The sequence below is a fragment of the Opisthorchis viverrini genome (genome assembly GCF_000715545.1).
Source record: "Opisthorchis viverrini unplaced genomic scaffold opera_v5_200, whole genome shotgun sequence".
In the NCBI taxonomy this organism is placed as follows: Eukaryota; Metazoa; Platyhelminthes; class Trematoda; order Opisthorchiida; family Opisthorchiidae; genus Opisthorchis; species Opisthorchis viverrini.
In genome coordinates this window covers 492,033-504,752 of record NW_008751855.1, presented here as the reverse complement: position 1 = coordinate 504,752, position 12,720 = coordinate 492,033, and the positions used below count along the sequence as shown (strand labels likewise).

Genomic DNA, 12,720 nt, shown 5'->3' with positions numbered 1-12,720 from the left:
ATTTTTTTTAAAATGTCCGTTAAGTAAAAGTGATAAAAATGTCCATCTGGTCTGACGATACGAGTAAGTGGTCATAATGGCTATTTTGGCAGTGGTGACGACAATATGTACAAATGTGCAATACGTCCATGCACAAATTTAGCTGAACTATACATATCCTCACACATAAAAAAACTGACTAGTTGGAGGTTTGATTGCATTGAATAACCGTGAAAGGATGTGGAAGTAAGGGACACTCCACCTAATCGTGAACTGACAGAGACCTTCAAATGCTCCTCAGTTTATAAGTGCATTGTCGTGTTAGCGCTACTTACCGCCTCGCCGGCACATTTATCCGTCTGATCCGCGGAGAGTATGATTTGTTCGGATACACCACCCCAGTGAACACGATATCGTTTGTTGCGCCACTGTATGTCTCTTTTGAAAATCACACTGAAATGAAATGGTACCGCTGTTAATTCTGAGAACATCCAGGCTACCAAATATTCCAGTTTGGTTATACACAGTTGCATACATGGTGGATAGAGATTGAGAAGTAGGATGTAGTCAAATAAGAACCAAATTAGTATGTGGCACAGGAAAAACACTCCGGGATCTATGGTATTTGGAAGGAAGTGAGAAAATCCAAAGGCACCGAGAATAGCGGCCGGAAAGCAGCGGGATAAGGGTTCCAAGATGTAGGCCACGATTACCATCGTCAGCCGAAGTTGTGACCATCGACTAATACGTGAGTGAAATTGACTAACCGAAGTGGACAAGGAATTTTGCCATGCCGGTTGGTGAGCCAGGCGGATTTGCCAGCCTTGATCGATGAAGTATTTGGAAATGAAAAAATCCTCAGCCAAATAGCGACTGAATCTGACGAATCCTCCAAGTGGACTCAACACGGGTTTTCGCAGTAGGATCGACATTCCGGTCACACAATTAATGTCCAAAAATGCGGCAAAAAGATAGATTTTAGCATGCCAACATCCAAAGAAAACTAGCTGCAAGATCCATGCAAAAGAAGGACGATCAGATAGTGGGCTCCAGCTGGATGAAGAAACAAGTGGAAATGGGGATGTTGGATCCATGAAAGCACGCACAGCTGCAAGGTAAGGAGCCATAAAAGGCATCTGATGAACCAACCCCACGTTTGCATCAGATTTTAAACAGGCAACCATATCTGTAAGTGTATCCGAACGCATCCAAATGCCGGAATCGGATATGAGCAACAAATCGTAACGTGCTGCTTCGTATCCAGCCTGAAGATTGTTGATCTTCGGGTTGATGCCATACACTTTCTTGGCCACAATCAGCCGGGAAGGCACATTGGGATAGACAGACTGTAACCGATGTACAAGTTTACAACTCGGATCCAGGCTGTCTGATACACAAAAGAGAACCTCGTAGGTTGGATAGTCCAGACGAAAATAGGAAGCCAGATTCACTTCGAGGTTGGTATCTACACCAGATAATGGCTTGATTATCGAAACGCCTGGATATGATATGGGCTTTATTGCTGACGGTTGCATAATACCATCCAGCAAATCTGGCATTTTGACGATTATTTTTGGTGCCTGTAAGAAAGGAATTGTGAGAGTTTCCGGTTGGGTGATGAAAGGAGGCACACCAGAGGCAGAATCTGAGGACCTGGAACATGATTGCCAAGATGGAATTGAGCAAAAGGTGCGATATGACCGAGCGGCGGTAAATCGCCTTTGCCAAACGTGTCTCAGTTCTGGGCAAGGACCAAGATCCCGAACAGGTGTGGTCCGGTACATATGGTGACGTGCAAAGTAGATGGCACACAAATGTGTGACAGTCATGACCACGGTGAGACCCACACCGAACAAGGCCAGTAAGGTGAGAAATAACTGAACAGCATATGACTCGCCGGTCGATAAGCTGGCATAATATATGTAACCGTAAGCTGAGAACCCAGTGGTAAAGTTGTAAATGTGATATTCTCCGTTCAAGAGACTGTAAGGTGTTGAGTGCATTTGATGGGAATTATGCTCGGGTAGATCAGCTCAAACTGAAGAAGTTCACGCACGCCATACACTTTTCTTGGAAGTTCAGTATTCAGTTCCGGTTATGTACGCCTAAGACATCCTAAAAAGAAACAGGAAAAAAGTGAAAATGAGTATGACGGGGTAGGAGACGTTACATGCCATATATTATGTGGGGGGTTGAGGATGAACAGCTTGACGTCCAATCTGTTCTCCTCGCAGAAAAGAGTTAGGGAGTGACTTCATTGGATTCACTTTCTTGAAGTGACTTCATTGAGTGTGCGACCTTATTGAGCTTATTGGAACATCTAGTAAAGTGAGGGACCTTGCTAATCTTGCAAACTTGACCCTTCTCAGGTGAGAGGAATATCATTAGTTAAAGATAACGAAATGAGAGTGATAGAAGGAGAAAACACAGTTAAACGTGTCAGCTCCGTTGTGTTTAGAGTTGAGGATAATCGAAACCACCAGCCACATTCGGAATTCTATCTCGCCGATGATGTGATGATGTGATGACTGTGGTTGCATTCTTGGAAACAGACCACTGCAGTTACATTTACTCTTTAGAGGTACTACTTTAGATACTTTTTTACATGCGTTACATTTTATTCAACTACTGTTCTTCATACTCTCATTTATCTGCCCCTGGGTGTGCATGTATCCATCTACCTAGACATCTAACTGGACATTGATCTAGTTTACGGGAGTTTTACTCTACAGCGCCAAACTGATCGTTGTATAGTGTGAAAGGACTACTTTTATGAATGTTTTACGATCTCTTGGCAACTAGATTGAATACTATTAGTGTAAATAGTCTTTTTCTCACAGCTCCATTGAAGCGCCAAAGCTCATAGATGCAAGAAAATGGTTCTTCTTTATCCCATGTAACGAACTGTAATTGTGAACTGCAGCTTAAGAATTGCAGTGCAGAGGTTTGCATCCTTCATTACAAACGCATCCATTCTTTGCTCCTGCAACTTCTCTGTAGAGCATTTCCTACTCTGCTGGGTGGAAGCGTTATGGACCCCTCAGTCACCGACCTGAGGCGTTGTGGTTATATCAAAAACGGATCACGAATAGGATGAATGCAAATTACAACTATTCCATCAATATATTTCTCACTCAAACACACCTGAATGGGACTTGCGAGCGGCTGGCTAGAGTATGCTTTAAGTAAGTAATGTTAGCAATGTGAGGGGATTTGGAAATTTTATCGGAGATTCTGTCGCTTACTTGAGGCCAATCTATACTGAAAAGCTGGGAAGCACTGCACAGTTCTTTCATCCTTAGTGGGAGTCATCAATGCTGCTCATCTAACGAGATCCCACGTGCGACAGCATGATGTGGATCCCTTGATTGAAGAATGAGTGGAGTCATATCAAGTCTAAGTGATGATCAGCCACCCGTATCTTGACGGTTAGGTGTTCCACCTACTAGCCTGGGAAACTTCTAGGATTATGGAAGAAAGAACCACTACATCACCACAGATTCCAGGTTTCAGGTATGCTGAGGTTCAGTCGCCCAAACTTGAGTGTATGTTTCCTTCTCTTCGTAGAAAAAAACCTGCACGTATTTTCATAACATTCTCACAGTAAAATAGAAATTCGGGTCAGCCTATACCAACTAGGAGAATAGTACTCAATCCATCTGCTAAAAGCGAGATGTGTCTGGAGCTTATAATTTATAAGTTGTCCAGTCGTAAGCAATTGCTGTTATTCTCCAATATCTCATTTGCCTATAGCCACATTTTGGTTCAGTTCAGTTAGTTAGGACAAACTACTTGCGTCCCTATTTTTACCACTTACTGAGGGCCAAACCGTGACGGCGGTACATACATAGCTTATGGATGTCTATAGGATGAGTTCGTGAGTAAACTCAGAAGTACTTGTATGTGTTAAGTGAAGGTATGTGTGCAGCTGAGTCAGTTATCAAGAAGCTCAGTTTGACTTTCGCTTGCAAGAGCCAAAAATGTGCACAGTGGGTCACACAGACAAATCAACGCCTGAGGTGTCCTCAGCTCATGACGTGCAAACGGCAGTTTAGCGGGCAGTGAAACACCGCTGAGTCGGCTAGCCTAGTCGTTAAAGGCTTGCAATAGAACGATTCAGTTAAGCTAACGGAAAGACTGCCAGCTCAAACATGATTATGAACATAGCTTTGTATATAACCGTTGGAAAAGATCGGTCGATCGACTTTCGCGAAAGCCTGTCTATGTTGAATCTGGGAAGCCATTGATTGTCGATTTCAGAACTCTCTCTGAGGGCTTAAAAGCATGCCTAAACATTTAACTAAAGTGAAGAGAAAGTTGTAAAAGTAAAAAAACGGACGGCATGCTCAGAACACACCTAGCCTTACCTCCTTTTACGCACACGTCGGTGAAAGAACAGAATGTCCGAAACTCTACAGTTATTGATGTCATCTGCTTCGACCAGTCGACCGATCAGTCAATCGCAGCCGAACACCGTATGGGCGGAACAAAAGGTTTCACTTCCCACACGTACAACAAGAAAATAACTATTACTGAAGTTGGCAAGGTAGTGAAGAATGATATGCCGCCAGTGTACTCCACCGTTTCTCCATTTTGTAGTTAGCGTATTTCGGTAACAGGGATAAATTAAAGAAATATCCAGCCGTCATCGGAAATGCAGAAAACACCGGGCCAGTTTTAGTGACGATTCAACAGACGGAAGATATGCCCTTCAAGCTCACGGTAAACAGTGTGGATGGTAAAAATATTTGAGTGTATTCGACGCGCAAGCTGCTAGAATATCCATGGTTTTAGATGTAGTCATCACATTCGATGGAAATCTACCATCAAAGTGACAACTTTTACCCTTCAGATACTTGCAGCATATTTTGATGGTCTAGCTCCTTCTTAAAAATTCACCTTCCAGAGCGAAGCACTTATGGTTGGCGCCATCAGCTGATTCCTTCTAAAGAAAACAATTTGCTTCGTGAAAATTTGGGTGCCACCACATAATACAGAACTAGTACCTCGTTCAAAAGAATGCACTGCACAAAGGCGAACAGAACAAGGGAGGTTACTCAGTACCATTCTACAGCAGCAACTAACTAGTAACCGGGATTATCTAGATTACCATCAGGAAATCTGAACTACTGTTTCGTAGCTTTCTACAGTAGTTCAAACAGTAGTAGTAGTAGTACTACATAGAATAGGCACTACCACCCCTTTTTCAGCAAATTTCTTACCCGCGTGCTATGTTTACGGTTGCTCTCTCCATCCGGCGTTTGCACCCGTAGCATCAACATTGTCATAGTCCACTATTTGCAGCTGATTAGCAGTGTTGCGGTATCCTACATGCATAGCACTACTTGTGTAAACTCAGGTGTGGTCATACCATTCAGTAGTTTATCGAGTTAATTAATGCTACAACCACATTTGATCGGGAAAGTTTAACTTGTCCCAACCAACAGCTGAACAACTTAAACTAACTAACAAGCCGTCTGGTCAATTAGGCCGACTGAACGTCAGTCATCAATGATTATTGAGTTATTGGATTTGCATTAAAAACGTGGCTGCTGCACGAAAACCTCAGCCGCATAGGATCCTTTGCTCTTACTGTGATTGGTTAAGTTTGTGTGGGTGGGGGGATTGAAAAGTACACATCGTACAGTGGTTGTAGCTGCCGCAGTTTCGTTCACCGGTGATTGGGGGGTAGCTGCGCATTGCAGGCGCGAGCTGGTAAGTTGGTGCATAAATCCAGCACTGTCAGTGGGCTGTCAAGTGGGGGGGGGGGGGGGGAAAAAGAGCTATGCATTGAAGGCAATAGCTTTGATGCTCGAGCGCCATTGGGGGCGCGACTGGGCCATGTCTGACAATGTCTCCAGCCATTGATGTGGCCCGTCTCGGGGTCCCCATCCAGGAAGACGGCAGTGACCAGCGCAGCTGAGTTTGCTGGTAATGGCCTTCATACTTCGCTGCCAAGTCATTGTTTGACCGCCTCTGGCTCTCTTCCACCCTTCACATGGTTGTGCGAAAAGAGCCCTTCGAGGAAGTCGGTCGAATGGCATACGCAGCAAGTGGCCAAGCCAGCGCAACCTGCGCAATATGATCAGTTCATCTATCGAGGGTGAGTTATTTCTCCCGAATACCGTTCGACGTACTTCAGAATTGCTTATCCGGTGTTCCCACCAGATTCGGGCAATGCTCCGAAGACATCGATGGTCAAACACTGAAAGTCTTTTGACGTCCTCGGCGCGCAGCGGCCAGGTTTCTTATGCATATAGTAACATGGAGCGCACCGCAGCATTGTAAACTCGACCCTTGACAGGGAAGTTGATGTCACGCCTACGCCACAGGTGACGTAGGTTCGCAAAAGCTGCTCTGGCCTTTCCAATCCGGATGGAAATTTCCTCTTTCGTGAGACCACCGGGACTGATACAGCTGCCCAGGTAAACAAATTTGTCTACTACCTCAGTCGGTTCATCCGCAAGCATGAGGTTAGGGTTCAAGCCCACCCAGTCTTGCAGTAGCACTTTACACTTTGCGGGTGTGAAGCGCACCCGCGGATGTGTACGCATCCGCTGGTCAAAGATAGATACGCCATCCCTGAGTTAGAGTTTAAAGGTGACTTATTTTGACAAGCTTCTGAAGTTAATCAACCTGATAGTTGAAAGCTTGAAAACCAGCCAGTCTAACTATTTACTTGCATGACTAGCGGTAATCGCCCGCTCGAAATTGAGTCGATAACCATCAATGAGCAAATCAGACTGAACCGACAGTCAAACTGAATCTGAGCACACTTTCAAATCCCGTTTTTCAGTGGGTTAGCAGAAACCCTATATCCAGACGAATACAAGTAGAATCAAATAGCAAATTTCCAACATTAAACAAGCAAATTGGGCTACTGACACTGAGTTGTTTCCCCCCACAAAGACATTGAGATGTGTGACATCTGAGCTGGTTACAGTCACCACGCAACCAAGCGTGGTTGTTGACTAACTGGGACATTGTCATTCGCGGTCGGTAGCGTGGGCGATAGACCCCATGCTTTTGCTCGGTGATTCAACTCTAGCGCCGACACAACCGTAGGCTTCCATCAGAACGACAAAGATTTTCTCCAGAGCAAATTGACGAAACCGCCAAGAGTTCAACGGATTCAAATCCGTTCATCTGAGACTACTGGTGCCGTCGCTGTTGAAACCACAGTTTGCTCGTTGCCTTGGACGGCAAGCTGGCGAGAAAAAACCATGAAAACCAACGCCCAGTTTCACTTTGCTACTTCAGATGGAACGCGCTTATTACAAAAGGCAAGGAAAATAAGCCTGAATGAGTATAGACTACACGGAGGAACACCTAAATACTTTTTAACATGCGAACCACGGCCGTTTGCACACCAATTTCCTCGGAGAGTTTTCAGCACAATTTTGAATAGGTTCCGTCAAGAAAACACCTCTCAACTCCTTTCTACATTTTCTTATGTTGAAGTTAGGGGATTAGGTGGTGATTGAGATACTTGACAGTAAAACAGTCAAATAAGGATTACAAACATTTCCTCTGAAATGGGTTCACTTTAATAGGATACGACTAGAAAACACGTTTTCACTGCGCAAATATGGCATCGTATCCTGTTCCTCTAAACTCGGCGTACAAACAATTGCTCTTTTACATATTGATCTAATGTCGGTGACCTTAGCAACAGTCTAAGACTAAAATATGCACCATTGCAAACTCAACATCAAGTTTTTCCGACTCCACAGTCACTACACAATAGTTGGTAGAGTCAAACCGTCAAAGTGAATGAATTGAAAGGACCTTGTGTTTTTTACACGTCAGCAAAAAGGGCTATTTTTGAGCTTCTCAAGTCGAGAGTTCTGAGGCTCACGAAGGTTTTTCAGAACGTTTGTACGTTGTATTGTTCTAGCATAATTTGGAGCTGTTCGGAGATACTTCTTAAGACTACGTCATTGAAATACATCCTACAAGAGGGCAGGTTTCAGAGTTTCTTGGGGCCTATATTGGTTTGTCACAGACTCGGTGGGGTCAGGACTCTATGTTTTTCCCAAGGCAGATAAATTCATCAATGTTGAATTATGGTACTGGACATATACGGCATTTTTCATACTTTCTTTCCAGGTAATTCACCTTGTTACCGCCCCCTTAGTCCATGTCCACGGGTTACGACGCTGTGCTTTACACATAACTCAATGAGGGCATAGTTCAGTTCATTTCAGTTCATCAGCTCTAAACCATGCACGAAGGGTACGTTGGTTCCAGTTGCTACAGTTTTGTCACTAAAAGGATTGGGAGCGGGAGAGAGGCAATAAAGCATGGAGGCGATTGCATGGTTGCATGTTCAAGAACTGAGTGGCTATGAACTGAACGGGGTAGTTTTTATGCGCGGTACAACGGAAAACTTGATTGAACAAGGTTCCAACAAGACATGCCTGCTACCCGGTTTGGCAGAGTACGCACGCTGAAGGTTGCACGTGGATCGATTACTTGGAGTATGGTTAAGGACTATTTAGGTTTATTTTTTTGGTCAGTAGTTTAGTGGAGGAACACTGGCTACAGGACTGTCAGAATGGTTGACCGCAGTGCGACATTCGATAGGTAAGGTGAGGATTTGGGTGGGGCCGTTCAGCGCAGAAGTGTGATGGCGAAGAGGGCGAAGTTTCCAAGTCCGAAAAGTAAGTTCCGGTTGAGGTGAACCACAATGTAGTGGAAGAAGTAGGGCTTTGTATCTCAAGCCTTTGACTCAAATGGCTGAACCGAGCGGCTAATGTTGTTAAGGTTTTCTCCGAGCCAATACCTCAAAAGTCTGACCCACTTGGCTGCAGAAGACTATTGCAACCCGCGGACGCACGGAGTAAGGCATAATTTTGGGACTCCTAATGCGGCTATGCACAGCAGATACCCGCTTATCACCACCAGCCTCTTTAGTTTTACCGCCTGGTCAATGGTTATGGTCAACGATGAAGTGGGTGGAGTGTGTGAATTTCAGGCCGACCCATTCTCAACGTTTCATCCTTTGGAGAGGGCAATATCATTGCCTTCATAAGTATGGATGTGCTAGCCGCCTGGGAGAAACACCCGACTGCTTTGATGCTCCTATTACAGAGGCCGGTACAACTATACATCGACTCAACCGCCTCATACTACGATTATCCGCAGTGCACAGACCCACCATTCTCGATCAGGATGCTATTGGGCTTTCCTTCATGAGGAATTTAGTTCCAGCCAGAGTAGTACGCAAAGTACTTGCTGCGCCACAAGGTGATATCGTTTTACAATGACTAACGTCTGTTCAGTCTCATCCGTTCAGAAGCAGTATTAAGCTACCACATGGTTCATGACGTCATTTGCGTCCAAATTTCACTGGACACTCAGCTGAGTGAAAATATTTTCTTCAAGATTTAAGAAGATTGTGCTACAGCTGCATTAGTACTTACTCCCAAAGGTGACAATTTTTGAACTGCTGAGTAGGAAACCCAGGATAAACAGCCTGTAATAGCATACAGTTCATTTTTCAGTGGTTTTCACAGAGTAGATTAGGGGAATAGCCGTCTGTTTATTCTCTCAGCTTCCTTAGTTGATCTTGAAAATTCGACCTCAATCAATGAAAACATTAGATCGTTGCTCTGCAGCAAACTCTGAGGCATAAATCCCACTGACTGATCTGAGACGTTTGCAACTAAACCTTCAGCTTAAGAAACAAATCAAAGACTCATAAGTTATTATTTTATCGAGGTCTGAATTATTGACTATGGGCTCTTCTAAAGCAAGTCTTTCTGTGAAAACGGACCTCTATTATCACAGGATCTTTTTTTGGCGGGGCAGGTTTATGAAGAATTTTATGGGTCTTCCAAGCATGTAGTTGAGGAACAGAGCCTTCGAAAAATGTCTGACACCCACATGATGTGGGCGTAATCGAAATTACCCATCTTAGTGAAACTTGTTGCTTCTATGACGGATATCCGCGCGGGCTTCAATTGGTATCTTACTTGAAGAAGACCGAATGATAAAAACCACACGAGTAGCGAAACAACGTCCGAAAACTCATATCAGACAACAGTCTGAAGACTTCAATGAAATTTTGCAAAATGATGTACCTCATCTCTCTGAAGAAGGCAAGCAGAAGCAGTACATGTCCAAAATAAATGAATGAGACAATTCGATCGCTTTTGAACTGAGAATAATAGTCAACCTTTAAAGAGTGAGCAATGCGAAGGGCCTGTCACCAGCCATATTACTGGAAGAAAAATCAGAGGCTATTTTTTGACGGTTTCCAACTACTGTGGTTTCCCGGGATGCAGGATCTTTGCTTTGAGAAGCTACTTTGTAGTTTCAGAGAATGACTGTTGTTTGAATGGCACAGTGCCTGTTCAAATTGATTACACAAATTCGGATAATTGTGGTGAACGCTTTCTTTCATTCAGTGGTTGTACTATTCATTTGGGTGCAGATTTGTGAGCGAAAAGTTTATAGACCCAGGTTTTATATTAGTTTGAGATTGGGTTGCCTAATGTATTTTACTCGAAGTGATAATTGGTACGGAATCTAAGTTCGTAACTTAAATATGAGCAAAAGTAGACAGAATGCAGGCGTGCGAGTGAAATTCGTTATTCATTGGAAGTCACACAATTTAGTCTGTAGGAAACTAGAAAGGAATACATAGAAGAGGGCTGTTGAAATGATTTTTTGTCTTCAATAAACAATTTCAGCCATTTCACCGAGTGCAAAATATAGGAAGGTCCTACCGGATTTGAGCTTAGTGCGCTTAGGCAAGAGAAGCGGAGTGATTTGTATTCACTGTACGAAACACTAATCTTTTACCCTTAACCTGACCATACAGGTATCTCAAGGGAACGTCCGATTGGGTTTGGTTGAGTTTACATTTTCAAATATAAACGGGATAATGAAATGCACATCTGCTATAATCAGACAATGGACGTCCTACAGGTGCAACAGCATAGGCATGTACAGATGTTGACCTTCAGTAGCACGTTGATTTCCACAGGGAGATTGTTCGTTATTCGAGCTGATTAGAATCTTTCGTCAACGATAATGCGAGGCGGAGGTATGAACATCCGGCTGATATTTGCAAAAGGACGTTCATTCGACGAATTATCTACATTACGAGCAAACTAACTAATTAAATTGCATCACAACGTGCTTCCATTTTCTTCCTTCCTTTCCCCACTTCACCAGAGGAAAACTACTTGGAACCTGTGGATTATTTTCTTTATTGCGGCTGAAGGTAGAAACACGTCGACCGACAAGGTTTTGTTGGGAGTTGAATAGAGTGCACTGAGTGGGGCTTGGCGTAGCGAGGCAAAACGACATAGGATGGGCCATTTTTAGTGTGACAGCCAGTTGTTCATTCGCCTGATGATATATTGAAAGCAAGTTATCTAAATGCTTTATAAACAGATCGATAGTGACAGAAATCCACTTTTGAGGACTGAAAGTACCTTTTGCTCGTGTAAAGAATGGCACTCCTGGTTTGACTGTAGAAATGACTGGCACGAAGGATAACACCTGCCGATTACACCAAGCTTCAGGTTACAAGATAGTCAGACCGACCTACGGGGGGGGGGGGTTAAAATTTGATGTCGACTATCCATCCGACTGCGCTTGACACAGTCATGTTAGGGAGATGTTGATCTGTAAACCAAATCGTAATGAGGAACACTTACCTCCTGCCGACCGAATGACAGCAGTAGATGAGTTAGTGCCCACTTCTACTGGGCAGTCGGTGGGCATATTCTACACGCAGGTTTATTTACCATAATGAAAAAAAACTAAACCTGCGAGAAGGAACAGATTATCCATAAGGCCTATAATGAGAGATTGTTCATGGGATCTTCGAATCGGGTTAATGAAATTTCTGATACGTAACGGTTACCGAACCAAGTCCGACAAGTAGGTATTAATTTCGGTCCCAAGAGGTCAAAAAATATCTCACTGGCTGGTGGATGTTTACCTAATTGTTCTTATCCGTTATTACGCTTCGTGTAACAATTAAAACAATGAGCTTCGTTTACTACTTTTTTGGTTCGTTGTCTCGAACTGAGAAATAAGGATGAGCAATTTTCTTGCTCCGGCCTAATTCACTTTGTCTAAGATCACCACTGTCAACAAGTCAGTCAAGAAATTACTACATAATCAACTGTCAGTTAAACAGAAGCAGAATGTGTGTATTTAATACCAATTTTTAGTGTGTGCCTAACCTCAGAGTTTTCGGGTGAATAAACAGGTATCAGCATGCTGAGGCCGAAAAGTATTTGCTCCTTGTTGCGCTTATTAGAGAAAAATGTGTCATAATAAAGGCATCCGCGCCGATATAACTGTCAGTGAACGTAATAATCGATTATCAAATCAACCAAAGCAGCATAACCAGCCGCTATGCGCGTACGAAATGAAACTTCGAAAAGAACCTGAATTTTCCACTGAAGACAAGATTCAGTGTGCATGCATGAAAGACACAGTGTTTAGTCAAAAGGTCACTAAAAGACAACAGCGTACCTGCAAACTTCGGAATTGTTTTTTAACGAGGAATATATTGTTCGTGGGTAAGAAATCAACCATAGGTCATGAGCGATCAGCCAGGAGAACATATGGTTTTGTCGTTATACAGGTACACATCTGTGGAACGAATATTCCGGAAAGTTCAACAGTCCCATTGAAGGTGCCCCATGGCGTACAACAAAGCTTAAAAGATCGGCAATAGTGGGCAGTCCAAATTTAGACTGAACGACCTTGTTT

General features: G+C 43.5%; 1 protein-coding gene across 1 annotated transcript; it reads right to left on the bottom strand.

The window, feature by feature from the left end:
* Positions 1-281: 281 nt before the first annotated feature.
* T265_08039 (hypothetical protein) lies at positions 282-11,718 on the bottom strand (the record flags this gene model as incomplete). The annotated part of the gene is made up of 2 exons (XM_009173733.1): positions 282-1,912; positions 11,652-11,718. 2 exons carry the CDS (start codon positions 11,716-11,718, stop codon positions 282-284), a joined length of 1,698 nt encoding a protein of 565 aa, XP_009171997.1.
* Positions 11,719-12,720: the final 1,002 nt, after the last annotated feature.